The sequence below is a fragment of the Dermacentor albipictus genome, chromosome 3, assembly GCF_038994185.2.
Source record: "Dermacentor albipictus isolate Rhodes 1998 colony chromosome 3, USDA_Dalb.pri_finalv2, whole genome shotgun sequence".
Taxonomy (NCBI): domain Eukaryota; kingdom Metazoa; phylum Arthropoda; class Arachnida; order Ixodida; family Ixodidae; genus Dermacentor; species Dermacentor albipictus.
The window spans coordinates 166365803-166382681 of record NC_091823.1 but is presented as its reverse complement, the minus strand read 5'-3'; the positions used below and the strand labels follow the sequence as shown (position 1 = coordinate 166382681).

The window sequence follows — 16879 nt, the reverse complement described above, 5'->3', positions numbered from 1 at the left end:
GGCCACGGCGGCCGCATTTCGATGGGGGCGAAATGCGAAAACACCCGTGTACTTAGATTTAGGTGTACGTTAAAGAACCCTAGGTGGTCGAAATTTCCGGAGTCCCCCACTACGGCGTGCCTCATAATCAGAAAGTGGTTTTGGCACGTAAAACCCCATAATTTAATTAATTTTTAATTTTAACTACATTATTTATTTATCTATTCTAAATATTATAAAACCAGCAGACACCTTGAAAATAAGTATTTCAACAAAAATTTTATGACTTGAGGCAAAACGCAAAAAAGCACGAGTACAACAGAAGGGAACGAAGACACTGTTGTCCGCATGTATTTTTTGCACTATGCCTCAACATGTGCACTGCCAACTATCCCACCTGTCTGTTCTCTTGAAATCTTATGGTTTAGTCACAAATGTGCAGGAAGTGTTTGTGAAATTGTTTAATTGCAATTGCTTGCATTTGCAAACAAAATGACATTGTATGTTCTCTTAGAATTAGGTGCCTTCTTTATTTTAACAAAAATGAAACCGTAATTGATGGGTAGGTGAGCATTAATTCAAGTAGTATTGTAATTTATATTTTGCAGTAGGACAACAAGCACGAGCAACATTAGAGGAGTACTGGCACAGAAATTTGGGTCTCTCTGGCTTAGCTTTATTACGTAGCCGCCAACCCTGCAACTGTGTCAGGGTGCCAAAATTCCTCAGACTTTGCAAGAAAGCACAAATTAAATTGTCATTTAATGTGACACAATTCAGAACTAGCTGTAACACATTGGATAGGTGCATAGGGCATCATGAAGCCCTCAGAATGTGATATTTCTGACATGCTTATGGATAACAGTGCTTGGTGCCTAATGCCTGTGCAAAAAAAAAAAAAGAGGGAAAAGAAATGGTTTGTTGTACTTCTACGTAATACCCAATCAAAATTTCTTTTAATGCACCACATGTTATTCTGGCAGCTGAAGGCATGCGAAGGTTTTTTTCAAAACTTGTATGAGCTGTTTCATAAAGTTCTAAACCAGTTCAAACCATTGCAATTTTCGCTCCACAGCTGAAGTTGAACTGAACCCAAAAGTATGAACGTGAACGTACCCTGAAAATTTTCAGTTCTACACCTTGCTTACAGTAGTAGAAGGATAAGATGGGATGGCCAAAGAAAGGAACCCCGTGCAACTAGCAGCTCTTATCCACCTTTCTCACGATTATTGGGAGACTACACGATGGTGTGATCATCTTGCCGGCCTGTTGGGAGCACGTTGCAAGCCTTTTGCACAATGTCAGAAAAGTATTGCTTACTGGCACATCTGCAGTATGGAATTAAGGTCCTGATATCGTGTGTTACATTCATTCTTGCGCATTGTGTTGCGCTTCTCAATCAACTTCGATGTCTGCCCTTTGAAAGCCAGGAACCAGAAGAACATATACAGTAAAACTTCGTTAGTTTTACTTTCGCGAGCCCGAAAAAAATGTGCAAATTAACCGAATGTCAAATTATTGAGGATATCAAGAAAATAAACAAGCGCTCACTATGTCAACGCGCTTTTATTTACTGAATGGATCAGCAAATACTTTTTCTATTTCGCACAAAAGCAGTGCAAAAGCTGCTGTTCTCGTCATCTTGCCACTGATTAGTGCTCACAGCGGCGAAGGTCTCGCGACTGCCTTCGCAGCGCGGCCACGGCACATGTCTTTTCACTACCATGCGCACATCCCGATTATTATTTTTTCGCCAGTGTTGCCACCCGTCGCAATGTAGATGGTGCTCTTCATCCTCGACAGCTTTGCACCGACTGAAAATGAAACTACTGTTTGCGTGGTCACCATGCAAGGTCGCTGGTCCATGATCATGGACCAGCGACCTTGTGGTTCTGAAGGCACATGGCCAACACATGCCCTCAGTCAAAAGGAAACTGCCATTTGCTGCAACAACGGACAGTACCGTGACCACTATTGGCACAAAATGAGGATGGTGGCTACATGTAGTCGTGAAGGCACGTGGCCAAAGTGATGATATGCGTGGCGGTAAATTCAAAGACATTTAAATTCAAAGGCTGTTATAGGCGCGAAGCATTCCGACGTTGCTGTCATTCATGCACAATTTCCACTGATGACTAAGGTGATGTGAACTCCATCGTTTCGTTTGGATTGTACATTTACACCATTTGCTCTTTTGTATTAAGGCGCTCTGTGCTTACCAAGCTCTGAGAGTTGTCTGAATGAACCGATGTGCGGCCAAATACGTCCTAATTAATGAGTTTCACTGCATTAAATAATGCATGCGCCTGCTTGGATCAAAGGAAGAGTCCGAATTATCTGATTTTTCCAAATTACATGGGTCAACTTAATGAGGTTCTACTGTAATATCGTCTGTCCTAGCTATCAACAGAGCAGGTTATGTTGGAGGTTACGTCTTTTTTTCTAGTGTTCACAGAACAGACTGGTGTTTGATGTTGCCCAGCATTCCCCGAGTGGGAGACGTTAAAGCTTCTCTGTGTCTGTCCCCCGCAGTGCCCAGCGGCTGTCCACTTTGGAGCAGAACCAGGTGAGCGACATCTCGTCGTCCTCCTCCTCATCGTCCAGCCAACAGCAGCAGCATCCGCCCCAGCAGTGGGATGCCCTGGGTGGTGGTGGCGGGGGTGAGCTGAAGCGGGCGGGGCTCAAGCGTCGGGCGCCACCGGACCATGCTCCTGGGCCGGCCCCAGCAGCAGCAGCCAGACGCCAACCCTCTTCCTCCTCTTCGCATGCTGCTTGGGCTGGCGGGGGAAGCTCCAGCCGCCAGCACAACAAGGCCGCCACCGTGGCTCCCAACACTTCCAAGGTGAGGAGATCGGAGGAGAGGGTCTCGGCAAGCAATCGCTGTAGGGAACTCGCGCACTTCAGATCATTCAGCTGCCACGGGAATGATGGATGTAGTGCCGCCGTTGGCGCTCATTCACACCGGCCATTGACAGGCATTGTGAGAGCGATTGCGACAGGTGACCATGGAGCAACTCGGGGTGGCCGTTGTTCACACTGGCAAACGGGGCCTACGTGTCGTCCCCGAAATGTTCACAGTTGTTTTCGTTCCCGTCTGCTCACACCTCCATCACCACATGAAACAAGCGTCTGCCCGTACAGACATCCTGCTCTTGCGCTGCTGATTGCGTCAGTAGGCTTGTGACTACGGTTGCGCAACTACCAGCGAGCGACTGACTCAAGTCACAATTTTCGACCAATGCTACCATTTGCGACCATTTGCGCCCAACTCGGTGGTGCAATTTATGCAAGTCGCTGGTGTGAGCGAGCCCTGACTGTGGTGTCGATGAGGAGGAAGTTCGCTCGGCACGTGGTAGAATACACTCTTGGTGCCAGACTGGTCATTCGCGAACTAGGGATATTCTTCAACTGTCATGCTCGGGTGCATAGCCAGACCAGCTCATTGCCACTAAGCCGCCACGATCGGTAGCCATACACGGAATTGTCCAATCTTCGTGCTTGTGGATTCGGGTGTCCTTGTGGCATTGTTTATTGCACTTTGTCTGTCTCAATTTACAAGCAATAATAGCTTTCTAAATTTATGAAGGTGGTCTGTTTCTGTGCTCATTCACAATTAATGCAAATATATATTTAGTGCAATATTTTGTTGAAAATCATCATTATGCAAAGTCGCAAAGCTGTTTTGAAGTCGGAAGGACTGTTTAGGCATAACCACTTGCTATGCATCATTCTCGTTTTGGCTGAACAGCCATACTTTCGGCTCTCAAAGACACTAGAGCCACACTCCCCTCTAGTAATTTTTAGTATAAAGCTTTTATGTTGCAAGGATTGTTTGTCATGCTTGCATTTATTACGTTGGGGATCACCTAAGAACGCAGTGGAAAGTACACTGCTGTCCAACACCAAAAGACAATTTCTATGAGTGCATCACCCGGTTAAGCCTGCTCATTTTGATGAATTCATCGCAGAGGCAAACTACTTTAAATACCAGCATCTCATGGGAACTGTGTTGCGGTGTGTGGAGAGAAAAAAAAAAACTGTTTTTGAACAGCTCGTAGTCCAATTTGTCGCTGTTGGAAGTCCAACTGGGTCCCCAGCCGTGGTTCCGAGTCCAGTTGTCTGGACTTGTCGATGTGTTTTAACTTGTCTGCCAGCAGTGGCTGTAGTGTGCAGTGTGTGGCTCTTGTGGTGTAGAGGAGGAAAGGTGACGTGTTTGAGTGAGGTAAAAGGGGGAGAGTGGTTCACAGAGCACTGACGCAGCGGGGCGTTGTCAGCGGAGCGTGTTCGGTTAGCCTCCGAGCACAGACAGCCTGTGGATTTGTGTGTCAGCGCACCAAGCACCTCATGCTCACTCAACTCTATATCATACTCATTTCTAACCTGCCTTCGATTGTAATGTACACCTGATTCTAACAGCTAGCTTTTAAATGGCCAGTGGTCGCGATTGTAAAATGCTCCCCGACTTTCAAATTAAAGAAAAGAAAAATGGAGTGCACTTAACTGTTCACTTACCACAATTTTCTATATTTTAAGAGGGAGGACATTGGCAATTTGTTCTTACTTGAGAACAGAAACTCATTGCGCACAAGCCATGTTGTTGCTGTAAAAGCCTCCTTATCACTGTCAACAGCCAAATCATCTCATCTTCGTTACTGTTCATGACATTTAAAATGCGGCATTTTTTAAATGCCTTACTGACCATGTCAGCAAGACAAACTTGCTCAGCGGGCACAGGGAATGTTGCCGCTAGTGCAGCTCCTACAGCTGGAACTTCCATGTGGATTAGATTGAATCATGGCAATTTTAATGGCAGCAATTAATGGGTGTGTGAATACTAGAATATCACCAAATTGAATCGAATCATGAATGTACAAATAATTTGATTGGCTAATGGAATATCTACTATTAGATTTTTTGAATGTTAGATATGTGTTCGGTGTAGAGACTCACGTGGTGTTGTGTGTGCCGCGGAGCCCCTCATGCTCGACGCCACCCAAGCGGGTGTTTCACTTTGTCTTTGGCGCAAAATAAGCACCAAGCACGCTGTGGACAGGTAGGCCCGGTTGACACTAGAGCTGTTTTTGTCACTGCGAATGCTTCCTGATGTTGGCCCGATGTGAAGATTTCGCACGGCACCCCATTGGCGCAATTCGCAGAATGGTGCCACATCGGCCGGGGTCACCTTTCAGTGCAAGGTCCATCCAGGTCGGCAGAACATGACACAAACTTGCCTTGACACTCCAGATTTCAGAATCTGGCAGGTGGGAAATCGTGCTGAACCTACAATGAAATGCAGCAGACGGCACCCGCTTTTGACTGTTGGCACCGACTATGCATCGACTGGTGGTTGTGTAACGTGATGCCCGGTCCTTTTGTCTGTCGTGCAGATTGGCCTACGGAGAACCCACCTGCCGTAAGGTTGGGATAACCCTTCCGTATTTTGGAGAAAAACTGGAAAGCAATGCCGTAACAACCCGCATATATGAGGTTTTTTTCCTATTATTAGCGTCCCAAATTTTTGCCTCGTACTATGTGCGGATCCGAACAAAAATTTCAGTCAGAAATTTGGGCTAGAAGTTTTGGTTTCGTTGTTGCTGCGTGGCTATGGCTTGGCTTCCTTATTGCTGCGTGGCTACGGCTTGGTTTCGTTGTCGCTGCGTGAATACAGCATCGTTTCTTTATTGTTGAGTGCGCACCTTGGCAGCACGCGTACAAACCATGCTTCACGAAGTGCATCTTTTTTATTCCGCATTGAAGGACCAAGATGTCTGGACCACGAAAACAGTACTCGGCTGCTTTCAAGAGAAAGGTTATTTGAGCTACACAGGACATTGGCAACAGTGTGGCCGGGAGGCAGTTTGGCGTCAACGAGGGAAGCATTTGCGGGAGGCGTCGACAGAAGGAAGTCCTTTTCGCGTGCAGCGGAAGACGAAGAAGCTTTCGCGGCTCGAAGAGTGGGACATTCCCAGAAATCGTACTCCAACAGCGAGCGTAAAAAGTGAAATTTAAATAAATGTTTTCCTCGAGTTTTCCTAACTCGTACTATATGTGGATTTTTTTCCATTTTGCGTCCCAAGAATTTTACCACGTACTGCATGCGGGTTCGTATTATACGCGGGTTTTTACAGTACTTTCTATGCAATAGATAAAAGGTTACCGCAAGACACAGGTGCACTATTAAACTGAGAACCTCATTGGCATCCAGTACAACAGAATGTCACTAATTCATTACTTTCAGAGAAAGAAAAGCACTTGATTGTATATTCAACAGAAATTCTACTGATAAAAAAGAAATATTTTCCAGACTTCATATAGAAGAACTGAGCTGCAATCAGTGCTGACATGGTAATTTGGTGTTCCCTTTAATAAGAGTAGACCATATGGTATTTCTTGATTTCTATGTACCTATGTTACTGATAGGTTGCTACATTCTTGTTACGCAATGCTAGGAGGCTCCCAAGCGTATGCAGCACCACATTTCCCTGCCCAAAATTTGTGAAAGACATTGCGGTATTCAATATTTGATTTGAAGTCTACAACTAGATGTTCACATAGTAGTAGTAAAGGTTGTCACAGTTGCAGCTGTGCTTTGGTGCTGAATTCTATGCAGCTGTCATTTTCAGTTTCATTTTTCATGAAAAAAACATAAGCAAACGTTAGGACTGAGTGAGCACAGTAGCTTCAAAGGGGTTGTTTGTTATGCCGGATTCGTGACGTTGCACGTAAGCGAAACATTTGGCAGCCTTCTGGTGAACTTGCGAGAGTGGGTGTGGTACCGGGCATTTATGCGAAGTGGACGTGATTTTCAAACGTGTGGCCCAACCACCGCGACTGTGCAGGCGAGCACCTCCGAGGGTGACTACCAGCTGGTGCAGCATGAGGTGCTGTACTCCCAGCAGAACCAGTACGAGGTGCTGGAGTTCCTGGGCCGGGGCACCTTTGGCCAGGTGGTCAAGTGCTGGAAGAAAGGCACCAACGAGATCGTGGCCATCAAGATCCTCAAGAACCACCCGTCCTACGCTCGGCAGGGGCAGATCGAGGTCAGCATCCTGCACCGCCTCGCTCAGGTGAGTCTGCGCTCCTCCTACCCCCCTCCACTTTCTGCACACGGGTACAGTGGCAGGCTTGGGCAGTGGGCAACCATATTATGACGGTGGGACACCCTCAAACAGGGTGTCTACCATCGCGGGAAGCCTGGAATACTTGAGGAATTTATCACTTCCAGGATATTCTCGGAAAAAAAACAATTCTTCACTTGCTTGCCTTGAATCGAGAAAATGGTTAGGTGTAGTGGTTGTAGTGAAGCTAGTGGTGTGCCAGATGAAAGCTAGGTTTTCGACTGAACCTAAGCAACCTGCAAATAATGTCTTTTTGCTAGTTTTGAGAGTGTGAACCTGGCCAGGTGATTAGAAAATTATGAAGTTAAATCTAATAGTGCATCCCACCTTATTGGCAGCTTACTGGCAGCAATTGTTAGAAAATTATAGCCTGGCATTGTAACTTGGCAAGCCATAAATCACCATTTTCGTTGTTGTTTCTGAACCTCCGGTGCTGTAGATGGCCAGTGAATTTGCATAAAGATAGCCTGTAAAAACCTGGAAAAATTAGGGAAATCGAATGTGCCAATGTTGTAGGCACCCTGTCAAAATGTGTGGTTGGAGCACCTGCCCTGTGGCTCTAGACGGGATGCAGAGTGCCGGTGGCGGCTGGTAACGTGAGTGGTGCCATAGAGTAACAGTTCCAGAGTTGCCAGTAGCTATGGCAGGCTACATTTGTGCCATTGGCAAGAGGCGATATATACAGTCAGCCTGGATTTGACACCTTTTTGCTTGACACATGAAATTCAGCATTTATGGGTTTTAGCAATGCCCCCCCCCCCCCCCCCCACTGGGCAAGCTGTAACCCTCAAGGTTACTTTTGTGGCTGACTGAAACGTCATGTTCGTCCTTTTATGGCCATTGCTTAGAAAGCTTTTTTTTTCTAGTTCTTTGAAACGGCAACAGGCACGTACTCTCAACCTTGTTTGAAGGACTCGCTTCTATGCTATGTCTGTTCTGCCCAGAGACAATTCAGCTAAGAGAAAATTGAAACTCATACAATTACAGTAGAACCTCGATGATACGTTCCCGTTGTGTGTGTCTTCCCGGCGCCAATGTTTGCACGTTCACCTCTCTCATTTACAGTACATCGTGGGCACTGCCATTGGTAGCGAACTCCACGCTTTCATTAGGCGATAATCCAAACACACCGCCGTTCCCATTGTGAGCATCGCACCTCGCGTCAGCGGCATCCGGTGCCGCCCACCAGCTCAGTTTCGTTTCGGTTTTTTTAAAACTCCACGCAACAGGAAAAGAACAAAGTTTGTCTTAGACCACCGGAGCACCACCAGCTCAACGCGCATCAGTGTCTTGTGCCGCAACAATCCGCACGACGCTTTGCATTATGTGAATGACAACAATAGTCAAGTGTGTCAAATTTTTGTCGTTACTTCTGATCGTACGTTTTCCCGGTTAGTACGTTTCTTCTCGTGGTGTTTTTGCAAAACGTATGAGCAAGGTTCTGCTGTATTTGAGTTACTTCACTGGTGCTTGTAATAGTGAGGCAAGTCTGCTGCCAAGCCACTGTAAAATCGTAACCCTTTCTTTTTGGAATTATTGTACACTCAGGAGCCTGCCGATGACTTCAACTTTGTGCGTGCGTTTGAGTGCTTCTCACACAAGTCGCACACCTGCCTGGTCTTCGAGATGCTTGAGCAGAACCTCTACGACTTCCTCAAGCAGAACAAGTTCTCGCCTCTGCCGCTGAAGTGCATCCGGCCCGTGCTGCAGCAGGTGTTGACGGCGCTGCTCAAGCTCAAGCAGCTGGGTCTCATCCACGCCGACCTGAAGCCCGAGAACATCATGCTGGTGGACCCCGTGCGGCAGCCCTTTCGAGTCAAGGTCATAGACTTCGGCTCCGCCTCGCACGTCTCGAAGGCAGTCTGCTCGACGTACCTCCAGTCGCGCTACTACCGGGCGCCCGAGATCATCCTGGGCCTGCCCTTCTGCGAGGCCATCGACATGTGGTCGCTGGGCTGCGTCGTTGCCGAGCTGTTCCTCGGCTGGCCGCTCTACCCGGGCTCGTCCGAGTACGACCAGATCCGTTACATCAGCCAGACTCAGGGGCTCCCCGCAGAACACCTGCTGAACGCGGCGGCCAAGACGACGCGCTTCTTCCACCGGGAGACCGACTCCAACTACCCCTTCTGGCGGCTCAAGAGCCCGGAAGAGCATGAAGCGGAGACGGGTGTGCGCTCTAAGGAGGCACGCAAGTACATCTTCAACTGCCTCGACGACATGGCACAGGTGAGCCCTGGTGTTGTGGTACTGCACAGGGGCTAATGGAGGGTGTTTTTCAACCTGGTTGCAGCTGGGCGACAGTACGCAGACTGAAGACTTTTCCTAAACATGAAATCAAGTGCCAGATGAAAACGCCTCTGTTTGGGATTATCATAATCTAGGACAAAATGGATGGAATAGGATGGTAAAATCTTCTAATTATTGTAGGGAAAGTGATAATGTCTGGCACATACAGTAGAATCTCGGTGATACGTTCACGCCTGATACGAATTTGAGATATGCATTTTTTCAAATTCCGGGTGGACACCCATTAGTGTACATACTGAATTCCGAATGTTGTGAACCACTTTTTGACTCATACAATTGAGCTGAAACATTAGCTGTTGTCAGACAGGGTAAAGCGTTCACACCGGTGTGCCGGTAGTATCCCTGTTTCCAGGATGACTTAGGTCACTCTAACTCCATCTCCCACCCACTAAAAAAGATAAAAACACGCCTTTCACGCTTGCTTTTGTGGATTGCATTTCTGCTTGACTAAATACAGCGCTGCATCTACCTGAATTTCCAATCTCTTGTGCTTAAGATGGTACTAAGAAAGGTGCGACAGCACCTGCCGAAGCACTATTTTGAAGACAACACACTAAAAAAATGCAATTTCCCCAAGTTATGCCACATGTTTCTTACAAATATTTCACCAATGACATAAAGGAAGGCCATGTCTGAAAGAATGTGTTTATGCGCACTCAGTTTTCAGTGGCAGTGGCTTATTAAAAATGATATGCCAGTCTATGGCCAAGTAACCAGTAGCAAGGTAACCTGTGTGGTTGACAGGGGCAGGGAAAGAACGTTACATATAATTGAAAACTTTCTGCTTGTTTGTGGACTGCTGGTCATGTGAACTTGATAATGATGACAATGTGTGTTGGGACCTAATGTTGTTGAACACAAAAAAACAAGATTAATTTTTAGCAAATATTGGGCTTTAGCAGTTTAGCATAAGGCCAAGCATAAAGTTGCTAATGAGCTTTTCTGCCTGCTGGCAAGAAAGATGCAGTGACATTTATGCTCTTTATCTATTGAAATTGCTTTACTGCTTCATTTTTTATTAACTTTGACCCTTTGAAGTAAGACATATCTGGTCAGCTACTGTATGTTAACATTTTATTAGATGAAAGATGCTGCAGGGTTAAGCTTATTCACCATGAAATGTGCAGATTTAGGCATATTTATAGCAGCAATGTTCGGGCTGCTTCCGAAATGCCAAATTTGTATAATTTTGCTGTGAATTGTGTCCATTTTATATGGTATTCTGTTAAGCAGGGCCTGTTAATGTTGTTTAAATGTTACTATTACTACTCTATTGTTAGTATAGCCCATTCTATTATTCAACAAGTCTGTAGTGTGCACATCACTTGTAAGGAGTGTGGACCGTTCATGATTTTATTGCACGCATGGCATAGTTTATCTAAAGCAGTTCACCATGAAAAATGTAGAGGGAAAAATTTCTAGATGTGCACAAGTTGTGCAGCATTGCTTGCAAAGCATGTGGTTGAGTGTCGCTTCCTTCTGTAACAAACCTGTGTTGTTCTTCAAAAAGTGTTATGCTCTGTAGTTGCATCACTGTTTGATTTGCCAGTGACACCGTTTCGAACCTGTAAAATGTGTCGTTCACAGGTGAACGTGCCCACCGACCTCGAAGGGGGCGAGCTGCTCGCCGAGAAGGCCGACCGGCGCGAGTTCGTAGACCTGCTCAAGCGCATGTTGACCCTGGACCAGGAGCGCCGCGTTGCCCCGGGTGAGGCTCTCAACCACAGCTTCGTCAGCCTGAGCCACCTGGTGGACTACGCGCATTGCGCCAACGTGCGGGCTTCGGTCCAAACCATGGAGGCCTGCCGCCGGTCCGGCGCAACGTCTGCGGCGGCGGCCCACTTCGCCCGCGGCCCCTCGCCTAGCGCCACGCTCTACGCGGCCCAGGGCCGGGCTGCGGCCGCGGCGGCAGCTCCCGGCAGCCTGTGCGTGTCCTCGATCCTCTGCCCGCCGGGCGGGGCGTACAGCGTGGGCTCTCCGGCCAAGCACGTCGTCGTCGCGGCCGCAGCGGCCGCTGCCGCCGCACAGCAAGCACCCACAGCCGCTGCGCTTCAGCTGCAGCAGTACGTGCCGGTGTCGGTCGTGGAGCAGAACGGACGCCAGGTGGGTCTTGCGGGCAGAGCCTGTCTCCATGCCTGATAGGGCGATGCTCTTCAGCCTCGCCAACTCCGAGCCGTATGGCAAAAACTGCCGTGTGAAGTTTCCTGATGTTATAGTCAAAACTTCGAGTACGAATCAGATACGAACAGCAAGCATTGAATCTTGAATGGAATAGTGAATTGTGAGATGCAGACGCATATATTTACAGCAGGAATATTTGTTTTGGTATAATTATGTACCATGTCTGTACTGGCTAGTATAAGAAAGACAAAGGATCAGTTTTAAACCCAAGGTCACCAATTTGTCGTTAGAAAAGCAGCAGGAGTAGCCTCTCAGCGGTATTATAGCCTGTTCCAAAAACCCCTCCAACTAAAAGATAAAATAAATGGTTGCCAAAAAAATATTAAAAATTGGGGAAAGGAAAGTTTTGTCATTGCACTTCTGTCCATTAGTGATCCTTTGTTTAGCAGATGGAGAACAGTAACTATGCTTAAACAGTCGGTTGTTGCAAAATATTTGCCAAGTTCCAATATGCGAAAATACCAAATAGCTCATTTTCGAGTAAGAAAGCAATATTGCACGCATACTATTTGTATTCGAAATATCAAATATTTGCCCATCCCTATCAAACGATGAACCTTAATGTAAAATTTTTTTTGATACAGTCGACTTTTGTTAATTCTATCCTGATGGGACCGATGAAATAGACTGAATTATCCGGGTGGTCAAATTAGACAAGTTGCAAAAAAAAAAGAACTTCAAAACAAACCACTGGTTGATTTGACAATATTGGCCCAATTCTAACATGCCCCCGAATTAAGTGCGCCTGCTTTCTCTGTGTCCAAATGAGAAAAATAACGTAGAAATAACAATAAAGCTCCTAAACAATGTAGAAATGTAACGCACACCCTATTTTTTAGCAAGAAGAAATATCCTAAATTTGTGTCTCATCACAGCGGTAGGTTTCCTGAAGTCAACTTCACCGCATTGGTTTTTAAAATGTCAGCTCCATCAGAATGCAGCCTTGTTATGCAGTAAAGTGTGCAATTGCAATTTTCGGTTCAATTTACCGGGGGGCGTGGGGGAAGGAGTAAAAGGTGTGCTCTAATCGGGTAAATAACCTAATTGGCCATTATGAGCAGCCATTATTGCTTGAAAATCTTTCGTGTTCCGAAGTGTACTGCCAACTTTTTATTTTCTCTGACAGTCTTACGTGCAGCATTGCTTTCCTGCCGGCAAAAATGGCGCGTTCGCATACATACATAATAATGCAGTATAAATGGATGCGAAAAGCCTCTTCGCACTCTTCCCATGAAAGCCTCAAGAAAGTGTACTCATAGTCGCACTTGTTGAAAGCTAACTGCTGCCACCAACCATCACAATATCGAAACTTTTTAAGTTCTGGTTGATTGCACCTTGTGTGAAAATGAACACTTTTGTCTTAAATAAACCAACACTCCTGGCTATTGCTATCCGGGAGCACAAATAATCTTTACCTTTCGTAACGACCTTTTAATTTTGGAATAGCACATCAACGCAACACAGGCATTGGGTGAATGCATTCATCAGCATCCAAGATTTGAATTCCGTTCCACACTATCAGAGAAAGGAATGCTGCTACTGGGTGTGCTGCCGGTTGATGAGGAATATCAGCCGCCATACTGAAATCACGAACTGCGCGGGGGGGAATTGTGTTCAGTTTCTTTTCTTTCCGAAAACATTTCGCATCGACCGCAACTACCTCATTCTTGCCATTGAGGAATGCTCGGAAGATGCGGAGGCGCGCCTTGCATCATGTCCTTGAAAGAAATTATAATTTTCATACTATGGGGACCACTCTTTCGAAACACAATATCGGAGCATTTGTAGCATTGTTCCAATAAAAGTGATGCAGCATGTTTTTTTTTTTTGCCATTTTATTCCACAATCCTCAGAGAACCATTCGGGTGACTTTGAACAAGATCGAAAGGTTTCTTTTTACATTAATTTATCAATAAAGTAAAATTTTTCTAATTTTGATGTTTTGAGCGTCGAAATTTATTGCTTTAAAAATTGGCTGAATAAAGAAAATGCACAGGTTTATTATCCACCTTAAGGCCCATCTCTGCTGTAAATCACGAGAAGCTTGGGTGTACAGAGAAGTAGTAACGAAGTCCCAAAGATGAGCAAGTTATAAAAAACGGAACATTTTTGAAAAATTTTTTTTTTAAGGTTACATCGTTCACAAATCCAGAAAATGCCCAGCTACTTACCCATTACTTCTATTTGCATTGAAAATAAGGGATATTTGATAAATTAATTCTTGAGTGGCAGCATTGTCGTGAATTTAAGAAAAAGAACACATTTGGTAAAATTGTCATCGTCATCCGATAACCTTTGATAATTTTTTCCCTGTTTAGTAATAGCTTTCTTCAAAAAACAAGTTGCAGTTCAGCACTATTCAGTCAGGTGCGTAGGATGTAAAATTATCATAAAAATTTAACATGTGAAATATACCACCTGTTTTTTTGTCTCTTGTGGAACTGAGCTGGACTTGTTGCTGCCCTCTAACAGAGGTCCAAAGTGGCATGAATTGAAGCTATACCCGCTGCCAGATTAATAATCTCACAGCCTCACACCAGCGCTCTCACGCGCTGATCTCCGACAGCCATAGCCACAAGGTCAATGCTACGCCTAGCTGCTTTGATGTTTACTACCAAGCTTTCTGCTGTTGGCTGCAGTGTTTTTCATTGAAAGACTGCGCTGCTGTCAGCAATTGTGTCCACTCTGCCTTTGTCATCTTCGCCGATGGTGTTGAAGCCCGGAAAGCACGACACGTGTCAAGCTTTGCATAATGCCAGTGTTTTAAAGTCAGCTTAGTCAACGTGGAGTGGTGTTACGCGGTCAAGCGTAGGCAATGTATTCCGGTGAAGCACACCAAAAAGTTGAAAGGGGCCATTGTCATGGGACAAGTTATGTATTCTTTAATTATACAAGCATGCACCCGCCCTCTCTTTTTAGTCTTCCAGCACTGATACGCCTGATAAGCAGATCGGCAGGGCCTTAGAGCTATTTCGAACATGCCTGTGGGGATTTGAGCAATAGGGAGGAGGGGGCAAAAAGGCATGCATTGAGTTTTTTGCACGTTTTCGCAACCTCCAATGAGCCCAAAAAATCGGATCTTGACTGTAAGAAGTTTGAGTCTTATTCATTCCTTGTAGTAGTGTTACTGCTGCTTTACAATCACTGTAGCGCAACAGTGTAATCACATGTTCGAAACCCTTTATTCTTGCACCAGGTTCTGCTGACCAATCCAGTACAGCCGGCTTGGAGCAGCAACAGGCAGATGCTGGTGCCGGCAACCTGGCAGACTGCGCCCCGCGGCGCTCCTGCTGCCGTGCTCTCGGACGACGCCTGGGGCCGGTCCCTGGTGCTCGAGCGTGCTGCACTGCTGCCTGCCGAGCGCGCCGCTGCAGCGGTCATTCCCCTGGCCGGCGCACCTGCCTGGGGCCACGTGGTTGCTGCCACGGCTGCCGCCTCTGCCGCCGCCCGGCACCAGCCGACGGCTACTGCTGGACAGCTGATGGCAGCGCAACACCACGCAGTGCCGGTTTCGGCTGCCTCGCTGTCGGTCTCGACCTCCCTCTCCAAGCGGCACACTAAGGCCAGGTGTGGACACTTGCCACTATGTTCTTTCTTTTACAGCGAAGCTGTACAGCGAAACCTTGTTAAACTGTAGTTGGCCAGAGCTCAGAAAGAGTACGTACTAAACGGTAGTACTGTTTAACCGAAATAGTATGAGATCGCCCACTTACCTGCCAAAAACGGAATTCGGAGAGAGTGTGATGAAAGGGCAAAAACATTCACTTCGCGCGACAAAATTTTTATGTTCGTTTGATGCCGAAGTGGCCTAGCAGTGATGACAGCTGCCTCAAATTTACTGCAGTTGTGAGCCAGCTTTTCAGTCAGCCCCCACTTCATGGCAAACACTCGCATGGCAGATTCCTCATTGGCGTTGCATACTCTCCGTGAATGGACGTGGTAGCACAGCAGAAATCGTGGGATGCCTTTCCCATTGCGGCGTGCTGTTCTCGTCGCGACAATTGCGTTCATGAGGCTGACATACTGGGCAGCTTGTGCTGTGTCGAGCATTGCCCTTGCTGTCGCTTTCCGTGTAGTCCTCATCACTGTCGCTAGTCGACACTTTGGCAACAACAGAGGCAACGATGGCGAAAAGTCAAACCTTGTAGCCGACATCTTTTTCCGGTCGCAGCAGCGCTGCCGAGCAACTCCTTTGCATTCCAAATGCCACACACCGTAGCCAGCAGTAGATCCTTGTCGCGTGCCAGCGCCAACTTCTTCGTGTCACATTTGATAGCACAAGTGATGTCTAATTTTTCGTCTATGCTGAGCACCCGACGTCTTTTTTATCCAACCTTCATGACGAGAGTTGTTCTTTGCACGCCGCCAAAATGATGTTGATGTTGATGTGGCTTCATGCGCAAACGTACAAGGCGCTTAGAGGCCATTGTTCTGATCTCTGAGGCTTGTTGTTCTGCCGGGCCGCTCGATGGAAATGCGAAGAAAAGTGGAAACACTAGGTGTTAACCGATACATACACATAAGCTGGTACGGTTTATGCGGTTACAAAGCACATTATGTTCAATGGCCTATGAGTTGGGGATTTGACTTCACTACATTTAAAACGAAACTATTGTTTAAGCGGGTACGGTTTCACGAGGTTTTACTGTACATAATTATAATCAAAAGTCAGCAGGATAGAGAAAATGTGCAAAGCACAACCAAAACAAATGTGCAATGTGAAAAAAAAACCACCACTTTTTGTACTGTGTGGTCACAAATGGAAAGGTACACGGCTTTCAAAGTCAGGATTATGCCCATCACAAAATGCTTCCAACGGCAGCGCATTCCATTGATTTATGGTCCGATAAAAAAAAGAAAGAATGCATGAAAAGAAATTGTGCGTGCAGAGTAGGGTTCCAGAATTATAGTAATTTTGGCTCTCCAGGAGGTTCGAGTGTATGAAGAAACTTCAGTGCTGCCACTGAGGAATACAGAGACAATTAAATGTCGCAGTTTCGCCCAGAAGGCGAAGCATCGATTGTGATTGCAAATTATTAGACAGCTATATGAAGTAACAATAGTAGTTTTATTGGCCGTACAAACTTAACATTTGCTTACAAACTAAATTAACAAGCGTGGTGACATGTGTGCACAGGCAAACATGAACATATCTCACTTGATGAGTGCAGATAGTTGCTGTCAAAATGCAGGCACCAGGAAGAATGGCAGCAAGCAAATTGCTCTTTGTGCTGCCTCTAGCTTTGGCACAAACTAAGCGACGAGAACACAGTGCACACGCAGCCATCAGCCCT

At 46.2% G+C, this 16879-nt stretch overlaps 1 protein-coding gene across 6 annotated transcripts in view; it reads left to right on the top strand.

The window, feature by feature from the left end:
* Hipk (Homeodomain interacting protein kinase) overlaps positions 1-16879 on the top strand; it is a 102315-nt gene that overhangs the window by 27341 nt on the left and 58095 nt on the right. For all 6 annotated transcript variants that reach the window (XM_070536253.1, XM_070536254.1, XM_070536257.1 and 3 more), the window contains exons 3-7: positions 2512-2821; positions 6819-7046; positions 8646-9323; positions 10992-11507; positions 14782-15152. In XM_070536253.1, coding sequence (XP_070392354.1) covers positions 2512-2821; positions 6819-7046; positions 8646-9323; positions 10992-11507; positions 14782-15152 — 2103 coding nt within the window. The remainder of the gene's footprint in view (positions 1-2511; positions 2822-6818; positions 7047-8645; positions 9324-10991; positions 11508-14781; positions 15153-16879) is intronic.